The 21441-nt window shown below is 43.2% G+C and overlaps 1 protein-coding gene across 5 annotated transcripts; it reads left to right on the top strand.

Annotated features, from left to right (window-relative positions):
• Positions 1-2579: 2579 nt before the first annotated feature.
• On the top strand, positions 2580-21211 carry SERTAD4 (SERTA domain containing 4). 5 transcript variants are annotated; one of them, XM_030557603.1, is made up of 4 exons: positions 2580-2609; positions 10922-11113; positions 12330-12445; positions 15545-21211. In XM_030557603.1, exons 2-4 carry the CDS (start codon positions 10939-10941, stop codon positions 16304-16306), a joined length of 1053 nt encoding a protein of 350 aa, XP_030413463.1. In that variant the 5' UTR covers positions 2580-2609; positions 10922-10938; the 3' UTR covers positions 16307-21211. The 5 variants fall into 5 exon arrangements, with proteins under 5 accessions (XP_030413463.1, XP_030413460.1, XP_030413459.1 ...); XM_030557600.1 differs by lacking the exon at positions 2580-2609 and adding an exon at positions 2807-3268; XM_030557599.1 differs by lacking the exon at positions 2580-2609 and adding an exon at positions 10256-10408.
• Positions 21212-21441: the final 230 nt, after the last annotated feature.

Here is a 21441-nt window from a genome sequence, read left to right as displayed (position 1 = left end):
ATGCCAAACCAACCTAATTTCCTCCTTTGACATGGTTATTCACTTAACGGATGGGGGGAAATGGTAGACATGGTATACCTTAATTTTACTCAGGCTTTTGACACAGTCTCAAACAACATTCTCATAAACAAACTAGGGAAATGTGGTCAAGATTAAATTACTATACGGTGGGTGTGACAGAATACACCTCTGTATTCACACCCTGCACACTATTGTCATAATCTTTGTATAAAATATGCCTTGTTAAGGTACCATTTGAAAACTAATAACTCACTGGTCAATAATATCATGGTTAAATGTATGCAGCAACATTATATGTAAAGTTATAAACATAAGCTGAAATCACGACTGAAGTATGTTTACCAGACAAACCTCGAGAGTGGGTAAACCTGTTTCTCACAGACAAAGAGCAAGTTGATGCCCTGGCCAGGTGTCACCAAAGCTGATGGGTGTGGCTGGCTGCAAAGCTGCTCCAGCAGTGGCCCGTGTAGCTGTCCTCGGGCGGCTGTGGTGGGGGTGCTTTGGGCTCCTGCAGAGGAGGGGAGGTAGAAGGGAAGGGGGGGGCAGAAGGGAAGTGGGGGGCCTCGGGCACAAGGGAAGGGAAGGGGTGGGGGTTAGCCTCCCCGGGCTCGCCCATGAAGATGAAATTTAATAAAGTGCGAAGTACATCACTTACAAGTACATCAAATGCAAGCTATAAAATGGGGAATAACTGGCAGTACTTCAGAAAAGAAACTGGGCATTACAGTGGATCACAAATTGAATATGAGTCAACAGGATGATGCAGATGAGAAAAAGGCTAATATCACTGAGGGGCATATTAACAGGAGTGTTATTTATAAGACATGGGAGACAACTGTCGCACTCCACTTGGCACTGGAGAGGCCTCAACTGGGTTACTGTGTCCAATTCTAGCCACACACTTTATGACTGATGTGAACAAATTAGAGATAGTCTAGAGGAGAGCAAAAAAAAAAAAGAAAAGAAAAGAAAAGTTTAGAAAACCTGATCTATGAGGCAAGGTTAACAAAACTGAGCATGTTTAGTCTTGAGGAAAGAAGTTTGAGGAGGAGTTTAACGGCTATCAAATATGCTAAGGGTACTTATAAAGAGGATTGGGATCTAGGGGGTTGGATTTCATGACTTCTTGAGATTCCTTCGAGCCTTATGGTTCTATGATACAAAACAAATTATTTTAACTTATCGAATGTTGTTGCTTTTATCTAATTAACTGTATTTGCATTAAGAAAAAATAAAATCACTTATCAACGTGAGAGTGCACCAACATTTTAGAATGTGTGCATTACAAGTGGCATAGAAAACTCACTTATGATACTATATTTTAAACACCTGAGAAATAAGTATGCAAATTAGATCATTTTAGCAATTCTACCTTGATTTCGCTCAGTTGTCTGACTTTTTCAAGATCCATATTCCTGAGGTACCTGGTTAAGAAGAAAAATTACTCTTGGTGCTTTAGAGAAGTGTTGCTTTTACACATCTGAAACAGTAGTAACTGTGTGATCTTGATCAAGTCCCTTGGTCACTGACCTTGCAAAGCTGAACTCAGTGGATGGGCATTTTATCAATGACTTTAATGGGTGAAAAATCAAGCCCTTAAAACCTCACTACTCTTCATTTCCCTCACTCTATGAGAGTAGGAGAATGGTACTTACCCTCTTCTGTAAACCACTGTGAGATTTACAGATGAAAAGTACTATATCAGTAATAAGCAACAGTACCAGTGTCAGTCTTTTTGTTCTGGGCTTGTACATTCACCCAACACAATGGCATCTGGGCCCCTGCCTTAGGCTCCTGGTGCTACAGTAATACAAATAATAAATAATATTCATGAAGAAATATTATAGCCACTTATTTGTGTACAAGTGCTTTGGTAGCTAGAGCTCTGGGAGTTCTTCAAGTCCGAACGAATATGTAGCAATGTACCTAACAGTGAGTTACCGCAGGTCAAGCTGTGCGCAGTCCCATGGATTATTTATTTAAAAACTTAGGCTAACTCGTTCTTTTATTTGCCAGGCCTTGCCACCCTGGACCTTGTCTCCTCACGAGCTGGTTTTTGAAAAGGGGGCAAGCTGTGTCTTTAGGAAGCTTTGGTAGCATTTCCTCTCCCCGGGGGCCTGCTCCCCCCTCCCCCCGTTGCAATTTAACTTCCAGCAACACCAAGATTTCCAGCTGAACTCGTCACCCATGGTGTTAACGCGCATGGTGTTATTGCGCGGCGGCCTCCCCGCAGTGCCCCAGCAAGTCTGGCGCTGAACCACACCGGCCAAGCGCGCGGGGCGGGGAGGGAGCCGCGCGCCTAGCGGGGTGACGGGGCAGCCGCAGAGGCGAGACTCCAAGTCTCTGTCCCTGCCGGCGCCCGGGGGCCAGGCTGCCCTCGCCCGGCTCCCTGCCCCGCGTGTCACGGCCCCGCTCCCAGCCTGGCGGCAGGCGGGCAGCGCGCGGGCCCCGGGGGCCAGGCCTGCGCCGCGCTGGGCTCCTGCAGCCGGAGGCGGCGCGCGCAGCAGAGGGCGCTCAGGGGCCCGCCCAGCGGCCGTCCGGAGCCTGCGGGAGCCGCCGCCGCCGCCTCTGCCCTGCCAGCCGCGCGGGTAAGCAGGGCTCGGGGATGGCGCGCGGCGCCTGGCGAGCTCCCGGGCTCGCCTGCGGGGCTCCCGGCTGGAAGCGGGGCTGCGCAGCCTGCCCTGGGGCCGGCCGGGACCGCGTGCGCTGGCCGCAGACCGGCAGCAACTGGCACCCGAGGAGGGGAAAGGCGCGAGCCTGGCTCCCTCCCAGCGCCCCGCCGAGCTGGGGCATCATCTCCCGCCGTCCCGCGGCTCGTTGTGTCTGGGGGCTGGCGGGCCATTGCCATTGCCCCGGGGCCCAAGGGCGCTCGGCATCCACCGGGGCGGGACCTGCCAGCTCCTGATCCGGCATGTCAGCAGAACCGGGCTTTGAGCGAACGCCGAGTGCAGGGGAGACTCCGCAGAGCTCGGGCCACTCTCTGATCACAGCCCAGCCCAGCCCCTTGGCAGCTTGCGGGGAACACAGGCACCTAGATCTCGGGGGAAGAGCGCTTCCGAGGCTCTCAAATACAGCGGTGCATTTCCACCAGCCATGGGTCCAGCCTGGCACCTCGCAGACACTGCCCGGAGAATTTCACACAAGGAGCAAAAATCTGGAACCGGACTATTAAGGCTCCGACTTAAAAGCAGGCAGGAAAGGCAGTTGGGAGACTCCGGGCTCTCCCCTTAACTCACCGCATGCGGAGGTAGGTATTCAGTGCTGGATGCTACTTAGAAGCAATGCCATTGGACACCCTCCCTCTCCATCCCGCAATACTTGTCGGAGGTGTTTATATATAACACGTTGCGAGAAGTGGGCTTCAATCTCATTCCCCCCGCCCCCGAGGATGACTCAGTCAAACATCAAAAATCTCCAGCTTTCAGCTAAAAATGGCATCAGAAGCCATGCCCCGGGGGGATGGGGGAGGCGGGGGAGACATGAAAAATGGGTTCTGTTTCTGTCTCCATGTCCTTACACACACACAGCTGATATTCATCTCCTATTTGAAACGTTTATTTTGAAATCAAAAGGGTTAGTATTCTGCTACAGGCTTTTGCGAAGACTGGATCCAATTTTCGAAGCCTGTTGCCAATATTTGTGAGTCATTTCCTTGGAATCCTACCTTTGGTGTTTATTTCCCTTAGAAGGAAACTTGTAAAAGAATAATAATAGCTCTTATTATTCGTGGAAGGTAGCACACAGTAAAGAAGACAACTTGCTCTTTGTTCCAAAACACTTTTTTTTTGTTTTTGTTTACTTTCTTCAGCGGACAAAAGCGAAGAAGGCAATATAATTAATCCCATAAAACATCTAATTATGGTGCCAGCGACATTTGTGTACTGCTGCACTGGAGTGAAAAGCAAACTGGGAAAGCAATTTTAATTGGTGCGTCTTTAAAGAATAAATAAAGAGAACCGTGTTGTGATTTTGGAATTCTGTGATATTAAACTGCTTTGCTTTGTCAACCCATCCAGAGTTGCTTGACCCCTTTTCTTTCCGTTACTTCAGTAATAATAATAATGTCTAACACTTTTTCAGCTACAACAGACTTTACAAAGGTTAGCTAATTAGAAATACTAATGACAAAAAAACCCACCTTACTTTAAAATAACATTAATTATAGTTTGCAGTAACGGAAGCATCTTTCATCACGCAGGATCCCAAAGTGTTTTGCAAACTAAACTTCCCTGGGCTTCAATGGAGGCAGGCGGGGGGTTCTATGGACCTGGAAGAATCAGGCAGCCATCAGTGGGATGGTGATGGTGAGGCATATGGCAGAAGACAATGGACATTTCAGCTGAGAACATTGGAAGAAACATCTGTTCTTATTTTTAACAAATTACCGTGGAATCTTACTGTTGTCTTAAAATAGGCAGGACCTTGGTTTTTAAGGGCTCATCTGGGAAAAGAAGTATATAACAGCCTTCATGGAATCTGGTTTCACCTGCTAAAATCATAAGAACATAAGAATGGCCCTACTGGGTCAGACCAAAGGTCCAGCTAGCCCAGTATCCTATCTTCTGACAGTGGCCAGTGCTAGCTGCCCCAGAGGGAATGAACGGAACAGGTAATCATCAAGTGATCCATCCTCTGTTGCCCAGTCCCAGCTTCTGGTAAACAGAGGCTAGGGGCCCATCCCTGCCCATCCTGGCTAATAGCCATTGATGGACCTATCCTCCATTAATTCACCCAGTTCTTTTTTGAACCCTGTTATGGTCTTGGCCTTCACAACATCCTCCAGCCAGGAGTTCCACAGGTTGACTGTGCGCTGTGTGAAGAAAAAACCTCTGACAAAAAAATCACAATTTTGCATACATTGTCATATATTTGCATAAATCCAGATACAGACCATCATAAACAGATGCCTTCCTATGTTAAAATTTAGCAGTAATGAATCCCAGTGGGGAAATATTTACACACAAATGGAGGGAGCACCTGAAAGGTACAATATACTCTATTTAAATCCCAATAATTAAATAATTTTAAAAGTTGTTCTTGCCATTTTTCTTCTCTTTCGTGGTGACATGTAGTAGGAAAATGGATGGGGAGGAGTATCTGTTAGTACTACGTAATTAACCCCAAAATATCAAAGGGAAATGCAGTAAGTCAAAACATTTAAAACAGTTGTGTTCTAGCTTCTTAAAATAAGTGGTAATAAGATATTAAGGTCATACACTGAAAAAATCAAAAGTTCAAAAAGTGCAATTTTTCTCCTATAGAACCGTTTGCTGTCTAAGCTCAGGGAACAAACCAGTAGCCCCAAGAAACCCCCAAATGTACCTCCAAGAAGTTGCCATAGGAAAATTCCGGGAGGAAGGGGATTAAACGATAAATCTGAGGGACCTGTCCATTGAAAAAGATGGGAGAAAATATTTTTTGAATTAGGTCTTGTGAGAGAGACTGGAGCATCTGGATTTGAATAATCTAAATTAGGAGAGAAGTCAAGGAAGCAGATGATGATTTACAAGTATTTTCACGCCAGAGCTATTTCTTAAAACACACAAATCACTCTCTGCTTTCATGTGAATTCGCCCCGCACTGAGCTGGGAGTCCGGCATCAGAAAAAAATAGTGGATTGCTTGAGTTTCCCTGAACTAAGGGCCAAAAACTACAGGGAAAACTACTAGACTTGGCACGTCTGCAGTTTATCTACCTCAGAAGGATGAAGAGCTGAATTGACCCTGTTGGCGTGTAGATCTGTTGTTCTGGCAGTCTAGGTATTTCAGACCTGACTTAACTCTGTCACTACTGTTGGCACATGCATATGTCTGCCCAGCAGCTTTTAGCTACATTTCCAATGCAATATGTGTATGAATGAATGGAAAATCACACATCTGCAAGGCCCTGAATCATTTTGTTCCCATCTACATCTCTAGTTTCATTTTCTCCTTCTCCCCCTTCTCCTCCTTGCACTTTTCTCCCTTTCACTTTACTTCTCCCTTTACCTTTTTGTTCCATACTCTGTTTTATACCTTCTATGAGACTGCCTCTGCCTGAGACGTCTCCCTTCTGATCTGGGAAGCATCTTCTCTCTCCCCTTCAGCTAACCTCTTCAGTCAGCTCCTGCTTATTCCTATTCATTAATGATCCCCATGGACCTTTCCTCACCTTAACCATTGGCAAGTACTTTGCCTTGTGTCTTTTTGTTTGTTTGTTTGTTAGATGGAACGCTGGCCAGTGTAGGGACCAGCTCTGAATCTATATGTGTAAAACACCGTGTATATTTGTGATGCTACTATATATTGTTATTTAATAATCACAAAGAAGGAGCAGGTACGGCAGATCTTCCTTCCCTCTCTCTCTCCATGCAATCTCACATCTTGACGTGTGTCTCTGCTCTCTCCTCCTGGAAGTCTCGCTGTTACCAAATTTAACATGGCCAATCCCTAGCCGCTTGACTCATTTTCGGTTATTGGGGATAACATAACCATTCTCTCTGTCACTCAAACCCTTAACTTTAGGGATCTTCTTTGACTCCTCCCTTTCTCATGCTGCATCTAGGCTATGGACGAATCTTTGCTGCTGCTGCACCCATAACGTTCCTAATACTTATCCTCATCGTGCGGTGTCCGCCAGGCCTTGAGCATCTCCCATCTTCCTTACTGTAACTTCCGCCCACTCAGACTTCTGACGCCCACATCCTTCCAGTCTGAGCGGCTCAAACACAGCTACTGAGAGATCAGCTCCCTTGCTCACTGTCCTGACCACGGGGACTCCCTCTACTGTTTCCTTCTTCTTTCCCTGCATCCAGTTCAAGCTTCTTTTATTCACCTTCACAGACCTTCCCAACTCTGACCCCCCTACCGTTTCACTCCTCTCCAGCCCTCCCTGCCTGAGCTGTAAGGGCACTTCCATTGCCTTCTTCACACCCCTCGCCAATGCCCATATCTGCTGCCTACAAAAAAAGCAGCCAATTCATTAAGGGCTAAGCTGACATGGGGAGGGACTCGTTTACACTGTTTCTGTTCTTTTGTAAATGTATATATAAACACTGCATATATTTGACTGTATTTCTCTTTCCCCACCCTTTTGTCTGGCACTTGCTTTCTTAGATTGTAAACTCCGTTCAGCAGGGACTATGGTTTGCAGGTGGTTGGACAGTGCCTAGCGCAATAGGGCTTTTGGATGCCACAGCAATTTAAATATTAAATAATAACCAGGTACAGCCAGAATATTTGGGCAAGTTTATTTCCTAAGTACATGGCTCAACAATTGTTTAATCCAGCTAGGAAAAGCAAGGCGATACAGTGTTTAGAATGCCGTCCTGTCCTTAAAGCATGCCTCTATACTATGGGATTGCTACAGAATATATGGTAAATAGTGAGACCCAAGCAGGACAAACTCAGGAGTTAAGACTGGAGCAGCCTCTATCTCTTTGTCTTTATAGATCTGAGTGAGACCTGCAGCGTTATTGTAACAAACATTTGAAATGTAACTTCTGTTTTTAGAGGCATTCCAGAACTGTACAAAGAGCCCTTTTCATTGACATTGCATCAGATTTGTAAAGTGAATGGCATCATTAGAGTTCTCTCATTAACATCATAATGAATCTGAAGGAATAGTGGGTGAAAATTCTAGCAAATGGAATAGAGTAGCGATGTATAGTAGTCTTACTATATAAAACTGCATGCAGAAACAGTTTGACATTTTAACCTTCAGGCTGCTGTAGGTGCCCCAGGGTGTCCTCCTGCTGCATGCATTTGGCTGGCAACGTGGAAAAATTGTGGTCGCCTACGGATTAAGGGCTGGGTTCAATAAAAACTGCCACCGAAGCCCACACAAAGCTCCAAAATGAATTTTAAAAAATGGAATTCAGCCCTAAATGTCAGTCCTTTTGCTGCAGTTTTATATAGTGACAGTAGTGTGCATTCAGGTATACATATTTTACCCTTTTAGAGCCAGCCGTGTTAATGGAAGCTCACCATTCATACGTTCTGAAAAGTCTCAATGAAATACATGGGCATTGGATTGAATCCAGATATTGCGTATAATAATGTAGTGTAAATGGATTGCGAATGTGACTGGGCGACAAGGGGACCTGGGTTCTATTTCTCCTTATGCCATTGATTTGCTGTCCGACTGGTAAAGTACTTGGACTAAATTCTGTCACCCTTAATCATGATGAATAGTATCCTAACCTGCAAGCAGTCACACTGAAGTCCCATTTGGGCAGTCAGGTATTATTAATATTGAGTAAACATGGCAGAAATTGGTGCTTGGAAACCTTTTTTCAGAAATGACCTTTGATTTGGGATCCAACTTTAGACCCCTGGAGCCTGATTTTCAGAGGTGCTGAGTACCCGCAACTCTCTTTTAAGACAAGTGGACTTGTGGGAAGTAAGGGCACCCCAAATTAGAGGCCCCTTTTGAAATTTTGGGCTTCAACCTCTATGCACGTAAACTAGTTTTTCTGCTGCGAAATTGGGAATAGTGACACTTATCTTTGTAACGTACTTTGAGATCAACAGATTAAATGCTATGTATTATTCTTTATGCTTTGTTTTTAATGATGTTATAAAATGTTAGAGAGAGCAGATTTTGTTCATAGACAGTAGCTGTTTATAAAAGTTAAACCAACTTGCGTCTATTAATGTTGTATCTTCTAAATAGCAGGCACAGTTAATTTACTTTAAAAACTGTCTGAAAAATTGTATTTTTCAAGATGAATCTGTTTCTACTCTGAGAGCTGCGCAGGAAGCGCCCAGCTCGTTCGTCTGTCCGTGTGTGCTGTGTGTTTGTGCTCAAACACAGAAAGGCCAATTTGAAATGAAATATTGTTTTTAAAAAAGCAGGACAGAAAACTTCTATTCCAAATTTTATTCTAATAATAACATCCGTCAGAAAAAGGCATCCGCGAGAGATGCTGATTTGTAAGACGTTATTACATGCAAAGAAATCTCGACTTCTCCAAAGCAGCAGAGGGTCTCTTCCATCCTCTTTTATCTAAGGACAAATGCTAAGTCTTGACATAGTGCCAGCATCAGGAGACTAATGTCTAACTGTGAGTGACTGCTCAGGGCACATTCATGAGTGGATCAGTTCATGGGTGCTTTCCAATGACAGCATAATCTTTTTCGGTAGCATATATTTGATTTTTAGCTGGTTCTCAGTCCTGGGTGAGACAGAATTACTCTTACTCTGTCCATGTGAGGGCACTCTAATGGTAAATAAATAAGATATAGTAACTAACAGATATAATGTAATCTACAAGGCTAGTAGGTCGTGGACCATGCTTTCTCGGGCCATTGTTTCTTTCTTCAGGAAAAAGAAAGGCTTAACTTATATGCTACCAATGAGAATATGAACTAAAAGTATTCTGTATGTTGTATGTTTCCCCGTGTCTGAGAGAGTTCCAAGTCACATGATAATTTGGTTTCATAGAGGGAAGTTGAAAGTGCACATTTACGGTTGGATTCTGTAGTCCTTCCTCAGCCAAAACTCACAGAGACTTTAGCTGAAATCCCATCCGACTCCCACTATTCAATTCGAAGCGAATGTAAATTTTCGGCTTGAGTATGGGTAACTGGATCGAGGTATGGCTGAGGGATGAAAACATTATCTAAAGTTATCTAGCAAGCCAGCACTTGCCCATTTCTGAAGAAAGTGGCACTCCGGGTGCATTCTGAAGGTATCTGACAGATGTTAATGATTTATTTTTCTTAATCGCTCACTTCTGCTGCCCCTGATATCTTTCTCCAGCCAGGCAGAATTTAATTGCTCGCACTTCTAATTGCTGGGACCACAGCCTCCTCTCCCCATTCCCCACCGGCCTCCCCTTGGAGCCTTGTCTTCCTTCTGTAGCACCGACCTGAGCCACGCAGGAGGAGGAAACTCAATTCCAGTTTCTTGGAGAGAAGGGGGGGGCCAGGCGGTGTCTCGGGTCATTGTTCTGTACTCCCGTGCCAAGAGAAGTAGGTGAACTGGGGAAAGTGAACTGAGCCGGTGCCCCTTTCAGGAAGTTTGCTCTCTAGCTCGCTCGCTTTGCTCCTGCACTGGGAGGCAGCTCGCTGCCTGGCGCTGGCTCTGGAGTCCCCGCTCCTGCTTAATATTCTGCCTGCTCCGTTGATGTTGTGCTTGGCTCCTGTGGGACTGCAACTCACGGCTTGAAACCGGAGCCAATTTTCTGTCTTCATCTCACAGTGTTTTGACTGGAGGCAGATCCAGTTCAGTCCGATCGGGGCTAGTGGAAACAACTACCTAAGTCTCTCTGTGTCTTTCGCTTGGGAGCCGGGGAACAGAAAACAAACCTACCACACACACATCCGCGCGCGATGTGGCTGCCGAGGCAGGGCTGCTGAGCAGGAGAGCATGGGAAGCGAATGAACTGATTTGTTACATACAATCTGTGAGCATCGTTTGGATCTGCTCGTTTGATGTATTTCCATGGAAGGGGGGAGGGGATCTGTGCATGGGGGAGGGGGCTCTCGGGGAGAGGAGGGAGGGATCTTCCATGCGTGGGATCTGGTCACTCTTTTTTAGTAGAGGGTTTTTTCCCGCTAAAGGATTAAAAATGTAATTTTAAAAGACACCTGGATCCACCGACCCCGGGGAAGGGAGTCGGAGAACAATAAGCACTGGGATAGAGAGAGCTGGAAAAAGAGACGCTCCAAGCTGGACGCGCCCGCTGCAGCAAGACAGAGCCTACACTGGTGTGGACAAGAGAGTTTGGGGGCTGCGTAATTACGCGGTGAGAGAGCACCCGGCCAGGCAGTGGAAGGAGGGCAGGACGAGGGGGGGGGGGAAAGGATGGCGAAGAAGTGACAGTCCCTCCTGGAAAGGCGCGCTCCTCTGCGGTGCCGGGGATTCGCCCCTGCCCAGGACTGCTCGGGCTGACCTGGCTGTTGTGTTCTGCTTGCAGGTCTCTGGCGCTCAGCAATGACTCTGGTGCTGTCCATGCATAGATTCTGCGATCCCATTGTCTCGGGAGGAGCTGCCGAGATCGCAGAGTACCAGACTCTGTGGGAGTCGCACTGTGGCAGCAAGACTAGCCCCCCGGATCCCAGCCAGGCTCAGCAGCAGGGAGACAGGGCACCATGTCATTCTCTGGCAGGTATGGCTCCCTTCTGCCTCTCTATGGCAGCCAAGCGAGTGGCCAAACGGTGGGGGTGGGGTGTCAGTACCCTTACGGGATAAGTAGTCTGGGCAAAACGCATGTTATTAGTGTTGTCTTGACTATATTCAAGAAGCCAGTGCTTTCTGGCAGAGAACTGGATCCACTCGAACCAGCTTCTATATGCAGCAATTTATCTGGCACAGCCTTCATTCATCCTAAAGCAATGTCTGGGGGGAAATAGATGGCTACATTAAACTGACAGTAATTTCCGTTTCACTATCTGTGTAAACATATGAATAGATTGGAGGAATGTGGCCCAGGAAATATTATACTACAGTCATTCTCCAAAGGGATAAAAGTCATACCGTTCTGGCTAGTTGTCAGTTATTTTCTATGGATTTTAAGGAACCCTGCACATAACTGGCTATTATAACATGGCATGTATTGGCCAAAACAGGATGGAGATTGTGTCTATTTTGGTGCGGGATGGGGGAAGAGAAGGGGGGCCAAGCATGGCCATCTTAATTTAGTTTTTGTGAAGATAAAATATTATAAAAATTGGATTGTAACTATTCTGTGTGCCAGTTAATAAAGTATTGAGTAATGATGAGTGATGCTATAAAATATATTTGTCTGAAGATATGTTTACTTTTTTTATCATGAAAGGTAGAAACAGACTCTTACCTTTTGTTGAGTATATCTGATCTATGCTACAGTCTGTTGTATTTTTACATGTCTATTTCTGGCTTTACACTAGGACACAAAATGATCCACTTCTGAAAAATTATTTTAAGCTACTAAATCTTCTTCCAGGAGTATGGAATATATTTAGCAACTGTAAAATAAAATTTCTTCTGTAACTCATGATCCTTGGAATCTGAACACGATGCATTGGTGAATGCCACTACTTGTTGGACTGCTTGTAAATTCAGAATGAAAGTTTTATTAAAGAAAAATATACAGGGAATATCTAAGTATGCCAAATGCACTAATGTCCTATAGTGTCTATCAGACTGACCTTCAATTGCCCATGCTATTGCATCATATGAGTTATTTATTAGTAAGGTAAAAAGTTTATTTTTGATCACTACAAATATATATAAACAAATGTGGTAGACTTATCCTGTAGTGAGAAAGGAAATGAACAGTATTTTGTTTGGAGAACCTCAGGCAAGCCACATGTCATTTGTCATATCTGATTTATTACCCACAGGATCACATTACAGGGGAATTTCAAATCCTATAACAACATCCAAGATCACATACTTTAAAAGGAAATATGTGGAAGAAGAGGATTTTCATCCACCACTCAGCAGCTGTACGCGTAAAGTATGTTTTTTAATAGACTTTTTTTTACTGAGCATTTCAAATACTTAGTAACACTTGCTTGACTCATTTCCAGAAGTTGAAATACTCCACCCGAATTATGAGAATAACCCAGCTGTTTGCATAGAAAGAAATAGTTCACACTTTTTTTATTGTATTTTATTATTACTGTCATCACATAGTTTAAGAAACAAAGGGGTTTGTTCAGCTATAATAACAGTAAATACAAACATGCTGAATAACTTACTTTTTTCACAGGTTTTATTCATAAACAGTTAAACTGTGTTTACAGAGGTTACTCTGGAGTTTACACACCAAAAATGCATAATGTAAATTTAACAAAAGTAAGCTCCAGGCTCTCCCATTTTTTCAGTTCTCTTTTTCCAGGATTGCTAGGCTCAATGTACCCCAGTGGATGTATAAATCCTACATAGAAACAATTATTTGAAAGGGGAATATATTCTACTCCAAAATTTAATCTTACTTATAAAATAAAAACCCTAACAACTCAAAACGAATTAAAAACCCAAACAACATCTTTCTTTTCTAGAAAGGGGCCTGGGTGGGGTTGTAGCTTACATTTGACACGTGACAATATACATTGATGTTTAACAATTCATGGGAGATTTTAGAAAACTGTTTATGCTCCTGCTCATTAAGCGCTCAATCCTGCAAGGTGCTGAGCTCCCTGCCCTGCACCTTGCTGGATCATGGCTGATTGTACATTTAGTATCTGAGATCTAGATAAACTTCCCCCAATATATTCTTTTACTGTAACATCTGTTTGAATTAGTGCTTGTGAAAGGAACCACTTAGATAGCCCTGGAGATTGGAGTCCTCTCTCCATCTACGGAATAGTTAAAGCAAGTGTAATGCTGGTTATCATCAGTGGGCAGAATAGAACCTGGGCTTCTGGAGCTTAGTGTATGAATTTCCACTGCATGAACTAAAAACCATGTGGCTGTTAGCTGAGGTTCAAGAGCAGATTTGTACTCTCTCTCTCTCTCTAAGTTGTCTTGGTGCCACTAGATGGGACAGAACACCACACCCAAGAAATGTGTGTGTGAGTTACACAAGGGCAGAGGCAGTGCAAGCTTCCCACAGAACCTTGTAGTGCATCTGAACCTTTACCCAGAAAGGCAAACGTTAGGGGTGAGAGGATAGTTCAGTCTCCCATTCATACCATGGACTCCTTACTGAGGAAGGATCCCAGTTATGTTGGTGATTTCTCTGGACAGCTTCACACTTGGAAATGCAGAGCAACTACTAAATCATTTCAAAATGACCCTAGAACAGCCATTACAGAGTACCAATTTTCAATTATTCAAGCTGTGAGAGGAGTTTTGAGTGCTGGGTGCAGGCTCTGGGCTGGGACAGAAGGTTGGGGTGTGGGAGGTGGTGCGGGGCATGGGGCTGGGCTGGGGATGAGGAGTTTGGGGTGCAGCAGGCAGGCTGCCCTGGGGCTGGGATGGGAGGCCAGAGAGGAGGGCTTCCCCATCCTCCTTCCACCAGCAGCAGCGAGCTCTGGGGGAGGGGGAGGCCCAGGACCCTCCCTCCCTGGCCCGACACTCACCCAATTCCCCGCATGCTGCTGCTCAGGTGGTCCAGCCAGGATAAGCTCCCCTCCCCTCGAGTCAACTCGGAGTTGCCTGCTGGGGGGAGAAGGGGCTGCCATGCGCCTTCTCCCTCCACAGATGTAGCAACCGCCTCAGCCTGCCCCCAGCACCGCTCCCTTGTAGCCAGCAGAGGCCCGCAAGGGAGCACAGTGCAGAGCAGCAGGGATGTTCTGGGGAGGCATGTGGGGGCAGCAGCTGGGGCCAGGGGAGAGACCCAGCCCCGAACATTGGTGGAGCCAGGCCCCCACAGGCTCTGAATTTGCTGGAGTCCGGGCACCACATGCCCATATAACTTGCCTCTCCTGCAGATGGTGGGAATTAGAGCAGCCTGATGTGTTTCTCCACAACTAGGCAGATTACATTCTGTGCTAAAAATGGAAATTAGTTAATACTACTGGGAGTAACATTCACTACCCCTCTGCACTTTGATTCCCATAGTAGGGGTCACAGAGCAGAGCCCATGGCCTCCTGGGAGTAGTAACCTGGCCATGCTGCCAATGCTGAGAAGGAAATCCTGGCAGGAGCCTAGAAGGGAGAGCAAATCTGTGTGCTTGTGGCCAGGGTTTTCCATAAATCCCCAGCCTCTTCTAGTTTCCTGACCTTGTTCCTGCCCAGCCACATTCCCACTAGACCCAGGGATTGTTGGGTGTAGTATTCAGCTCAACAGCTGCACTCCAGATGCCACAGTGATATTCGATTGTTTTTACCACACTGCCAACATTTTTCTACACAATAGTGCGGTAAAAGCGTTTTGACTAATAGAGACTTCTCATTGTGGAGTAGGGAGACCAGAGAGCAAGTGTGAAAAATCAGGACGGGGGTGAGGGGTAATAGGTGCCTACATAAGAAAAAGCCCCAAATATTGGGACTGTCCCTATAAAATTGGGACATCAGGTCACCCTATTGTGGAGGCCTATTTCACTGGTAGTTCTGACATTTGTTCCATCTGCACTGTTGTTACTGGCTGCCTTGCAAACTTTAGCAGGCCTTTGGTATGGAGGGCATGCAGGAGGAAGCCACCCTTCAGTCTGGTGGCTTTGGTGAAGCCCAGCAGTGGCTAGGGCCTGATCCCTGCTCTAGTCACATAAAAAACCACATCAGCTAAAACATTTCAGCTAAATTGCACAGTAGCTTTACAGTTTACACAGGATGCAACTAAAGAGCCAGTTGTTCACATCCAGTGTTTGGTCACTCGAAAGCCTGGACTTGTGAATGCTAATAATGTTTGCCTACACATATCAAACACTTAGCTATTTGTCTCCCCAGTATGGGGGCACATCTGACATTCTGGCCATGAAAAATAGGGTCCCTCAACACATGGGTGCACAAATTCAGAGGCCAAGCTGAGATCCCTAAGGAAATTTGGGCCACCCAAAATGTTAGCTGGCTTTACAGACTGCCGATAGGGTGCTTAACATGCTTCTTACTACATAAAGCAAAACACTCTAATCCCTTTTTTTGCCTCTTCTATCTCTTTCATTTTCAGACAGTTTCTGTTTTTGAGGAGCGGGCACACATTCTTTACATGTCTTTGGAAAAACTGAAATTTATTGATGATCCTGAAGTCTACCTACGGAGATCTGTCCTCATAAACAATTTGATGAAGAGAATCCATGGAGAAATTGTCATGCAAAACAACTGGTGCTTCTCTGCTTGCTCTTTTGGTGGTCCCTCATCACAAGAGTGGTTTATGACTCAAGACTGTCCTTATAGAAAACGTCTCCGGATGGCAAAAGAGGAGAGTGAAAAGTTCCATACTTGCTGCTTTTATCAAGAATGTGGCAGTCACTATTTAAATGTACCCTTCTCTGTTAATACAAATGGGGAGAATTCTTCTTCCTCTTCTTCCTCCTCCTCCTCCTCCTCTTCCTCCTCCTCCCCTATATCTTTGCCAAGTTGTTCCCACCAGGTGGATCATGGCATCGACAGTGCCCCTATTTACAGGCATGATGACCAGATTCTTGCTAATGAAATATTCATTACTAATGCCAAGTCTCATGGTAATCAGGAAAAGGCAAAATTAAATGATGAGAAAGGAGATAAGGAAACTGATCGAGCTGGTATCACTCTAAACTGTGAACCTATGAAAGGCGACCTTGCTCTTGAATGTAAAGGCAAATTTTATGATTATTTTGAGACTGGATGTAATGACAAGAGCAACATAAATGAATCTTGGAAAAAGTCCTTAAGGAAAAAGGAATCTTTACCAAGTAATAAAATGTGCTGCAGCAAAGGAAGTAAAATATGACCCATCTTTTTTGCTGTAACTTTGAAGCATGCACAGCATGTTATCTATCAACATTTTATTTGGAATGGAGTTTTTATAGTTTTGTACAACTGATACAATCATGCCACAAATGTTGCATATAGTTTTAAATGACTGGAGAGCAGATTGCATAAAGCATCTGTATGATCTGCATCAGTGAGCTATTTATAAATATGGAGACTTCATAAAGAGCACAGTTGAATTACTGCTTACAACTATAGTTTAGCTTTTGTTACTGAAAATACCAATAAAACCAGATGGGGAAAACATATCCTTTTATATATGCCCTCCCACATGGAGTCTGCCATTAATTAAGAGGAACCTCCATTATGTTTACCAATTAATTAGATGTTTGGTAAACAAATTGATATTACCAGCAAGGGTGCTCTGCTTCCTGTAACACAATGTTTGTTGTGACAAAAGACTGGATACTATGGACTGGGATTAAACAGTTTCTACACTCTCATACTGACACTGTTAAATTCACATATTTAACAGGTTTGTACACCTGACAAGATAGGATGTATTGTGAGGAAATACCTTTTCATGGGCTCTTAACCAGAAATACCACATACAGCTCAATCACTTGCACATTTTCAGCTCAGCTGTAATAATGAGGCTTATGGTGGTTTGTTATTATACAGGGCAGGTGTTTTGGTGCCTTACCTTTTATCTTAATTTTTGCCAGCGTGAAAATTCAGTATAAAATCCGAGCTGCAGCAGGGATTTATTAACCTAAACGGAAAAAAAACCAGGATGGATCAATATTATTAGAAACCTGTAATCTTTGAAATACTGAGTTCGACTTCTTATTCAAACATTGCTATTCTTCCTTTTTGATGTTCTATTGCTTTTTGATTTGCTATCCTTAGGAAGGGATTTAAGAAACAATAGAAAGATGTGTCTTGTAAACAAGCACTAGATGCTTGAGCATTTCTATGGCAACTGTCTGTTGCTGAGGATCTTTTTTTTTTTTTAAATTCTTCCATATAATGAAGTTCTTGAACCAATCGCATGCTTTATACTTTATTCTGTTTAGCATAATTTCTCTCTTTTAGATTGCAAAAGCATGTGGGGGTTTTCTATGACTTTTGCTGTTGATTTAAAACAAAACAAAAAGCACAATGTTAATAAATAATGTGGCAATGAGTTTATCTGAAATAAATGTTTTAATTTTAAAAAAGATTATTTTGGAGAAACAGGGCTTGAAGTTTCAATGATTAAAGGCAAAATTTGGTCATACTTAGGTACATCATTTTAAAATACACATTTTTTAAAACATACATATTACATTTTTCAGGGGGTGATTAAGAATATGCTGGGTTCTGGATCCACCTAATTTTTGGATTCCACACCCACCTGGACAACTGTGGATGTGCTGTGCATACCAGCCAAATCCAAACCATAGGTGACACGTTATTGCTGCCTGTCCCTGCCTGGGACATTGTGAATCCAAACAATAGCTCTTTCTCGTTGGTTCTTGCCTCAGGAACAATTAGCTGTGCTCATGCTGGCCATTGTTTACTCAGGATGAAATTCACCCCTGTGAATGGAAGCAGCCCAGTTCCAAATTGGGTGTAAGTGGGATTTAAGGAGTGCACAGACCTTGTGCTGGCCCTCTGCACAGGGATAAATTTCACTCTAAGTGTATAGTCCGGCACTCATTTAAGTCACTGACATACCTATGGAGTTTAGTAGTGCAGAGTCAGGTTCTGATTCACTACTGCCTTGGGTTCCTCTGAGAATGTAGGCCACGGAGTCCAAAGAATCTCTCTTAATTCTCCCCTGCCATTATTTTTCTTTATGGCAGGTAATATGTGTACCCCATAGTCAAGATTACAAATTGGGCATCTGTCATCAACACCTCTCCTAGTCACTCTTGGAAGCTCGCCAACTGCTTTAGATACATAGTTAAATAAAGTTACCTCAATATTTGCAGTATTTCCTACAGGAAGGATATTGAATGCCATGGGAATTTTTCAAAAAACTGAGATAACCATTATTTAGTGATCTAAGACAAAACTGGCTTGTTTGTAAAGGTTATCACTGTAACAGGAATCAAACAAAAAAAAGAGAAAATATGGATTACACCTGATTTCTCCAAGACAGAAGCTTTTTTATTATTAATAATAATATAAAATATAGATCTCATTCATACAGTGTATGAGTAGGATCATCATTTAGGCATTTGTCCACAAGGACCAATTATTTAAAAGCTGATTTTCTTGTATTATAACCAGTTAGTCCAGTAATATCTGCTCTTTTTTCAGTATTTGATAAACATTTGATGTTTTAAGTGTAGATATTAGACCCTTGTATGCTAATGTGTTGTTGTAGTAAAGTGAGGTTTCCTTGGTATATATTTAGTAAAATGACCAAAATTCATTTTGATTTTACATCTTTAATGGCTGTTGGAGTCTTCCCCTAATCCCGCCCCAAGGAAATATCATTTAATCAAATCATTCCAGTGTTGAAAAGGTTTAAATTACAATCAGGTCTTTTACCACAGCTGCAGACCAATACAGAAGTCTAAACTGTCAATTTTTAGAACACTTTGGAACAGAATTTTAAGATAGCCTGACAAATGTAAAAGGTTTGTTTGCGGCGTAGGGCTGAAATTTGTGACTGTACAGGTATAGCTACAGACAGAATTGGGCCAAACTTTGCAGCTTACAGAATTCTCTTCGGGCCCAGTCATGCAGAGTGGGGAACACTTGTGAGGTGCTGAATGCCATCAAGTCCCCTTGTGTTCAGCACTCTGGACAGTCAGGCCCATTTGAGAAAACTGCATCCAATGTATGAAGCCATAACGCTGTGGTATTAGTTTATGGGTCTTGTTTACACTCTATTGAAATGTGGAATTATCTGAAACAATTCTATAATTATCTCTGTATATTTAATGTATTTCTAAGCCACCTACCACCTTGGCATGTCTAAATGTTGGACAAAATTAAGACGTATCAGAATTTATACAAAGATGGTGTTATTTTATCTGTTCTCTGAGAACAGCAATGTGGATTTAAGTGTTCCTTGATGTCTTCCCCTGACCCTTCTTTATAAACTATAACACATGCTGAAAGTAAATATGTAGAACTCAACAGTGTACTAAACATTCCTGTTTGTTTTTCAAAGGGACGAGCTATTGTTCTGTTAAAGAGAAAAAGAGAAGTGTGTCTGAAGCAACCTGGGTAAACTGTCAAAAATATTATAGCTATTGTTATGAGTTTCAGCTTAGAGATTCATAGTGGGTTTTGTAGCTTCATTTTTGGTTTGTAGTCCTTTAAGTTACACTAAGGACCTACACCAGACAGGGTCTTTTCTCTGTGACTATTCAGTACCAAAGCACTTTTCTTCCTAGCACAAGTTTCCAACAATTGGTTCTTTTCCAAGGTCATATTAATTCCCTTCTCGTTTATGTCTTATGTGGAGCTTAATGCCTCTTCTCCAACTTGATACCAGTCTATCTGCTTGAGAGAACTGGTCAGAACTTCTTATCTATCAAGGAATAGTTTTCTTCTGCACCAAAAGATACTTTACTCATAGAATATAACATTATAAAACACTGAGACTTTCATCAGGCAATTCTATGCTTATATCTCAAGTCTTAGAATACAACAGAAAATAGAAATGGAACAAGGGTGTTTCTGTTGTTATGTCTATTTTACTGTTGATAAGAATAAAAGTGCTGTTTTATCTCCAGGATCACTTCCCAATAGATTATACATTTCCCATAGAAATGTATAGTATATTTCAGTTGAAAAAAGTACTGCACTTCTTTTCTTAAACATACACAGTAACACTATTGTGCTTCATTCATACTTATTGCATTTGTTAAAGAGTTTACATTGTACAACTTCTATGAGGATAACCTGAAAAAATAGTCGGAGACACAGTTGTTTAGGTGTTTGAAGTGCATGCAGTGCAAGCATTTAAATATGGGCAGAGGACAAGTGTCCATATCACTCAAATCACCAGCATAAGTGGCACTAAATGGCAAGCTGGAGGGCAGTCTCAGCAGAGAGGGCAAAAGCTGAATGAGCCAGGAAAGTGAAGCTAGCCTTTCACTACTAGAGATGATCCCCTCCAGGGCAAAGGTTGAGAGAAACTGCTATTTTCATCTATGGAAAAAGTGAATAGGGAAATGTTATTTAGCCCTTTACATAACACAAGAACCAGGGGTCACTAAATGAAATTAATAGGCAGCAGGTTTAAAACAAACAAAAGGAAGTACATCTTCACAAAACTAACAGGCAGCCTGTGGAATTCATTACCAGGGGATGTCATGAAGGCTAAAAGTATAACTGGGTTCAAAAAAGAGTTAGAAAGTTCATGGAGGATAGGTCTGTGGATGGCTAGTAGCCAAGTTTGTCAGGGAGACAAATATGTGCCCCGGGTAGCCCTAAACATCTGCCTGCAAGAAGCTGGGACTGGACAACAGGAGATGGATCACTCGATAATTGCCCTGTTCTGTTCATTCTCTCTGAAACATCTAGCACCAGCCACTGCTGGAAGACAGGATACTGGGCTAGATGGACTTGGTCTGACTCAGAATGGCCACACTTAAGTTCTTATGTTTCATCACCCCTGGTCATTCTTCCTTTCCCTCTTTTATCATATTTACCATCTTATCAAATTTCCCTCTGGTTCAAACTCTTGAACTTTTAGTCAGTGCTGTGCCTTTCGCTGCCATACTTATTGGAAGATCCAGTTCTGCACAGCAGATACAATGAACAAGTTCAAAGATACAGGAAGACTAGAGTGTTTAAAAGGAGACTTAAATCAATAGGCCAGATTCACCAAGACATTCTTGTTGCTTTCAGCATAGGTTGGCTAATACATCCCTCCACTCTGATGCAGGTTTAAGTTACTTACAATGTCCAGAATAGAAACTTGGGTAAATTTTATCAAAATGAATCATTCATTTCAATGGACAGTTTAAACTGCTATGAAATCTCTGATTTTATTTTATTAAATAAATATCACAGTTATGCTAAAGAGCTCAGATGTATTTGTTCTCTTATATTGTCCACTCATCTCCACGCAATTCATAAGACCTAGAGCAATCCTTAGTTTATGAAGATAAAATCCAGGATATTCAGTTTAGTAATAAAATTATT

The sequence above is a fragment of the Gopherus evgoodei genome, chromosome 3 (assembly GCF_007399415.2).
Source record: "Gopherus evgoodei ecotype Sinaloan lineage chromosome 3, rGopEvg1_v1.p, whole genome shotgun sequence".
Taxonomy (NCBI): domain Eukaryota; kingdom Metazoa; phylum Chordata; order Testudines; family Testudinidae; genus Gopherus; species Gopherus evgoodei.
The sequence above is the reverse complement of the archived record's forward strand: the minus strand, read 5'-3'. Positions and strand labels throughout refer to the sequence as shown.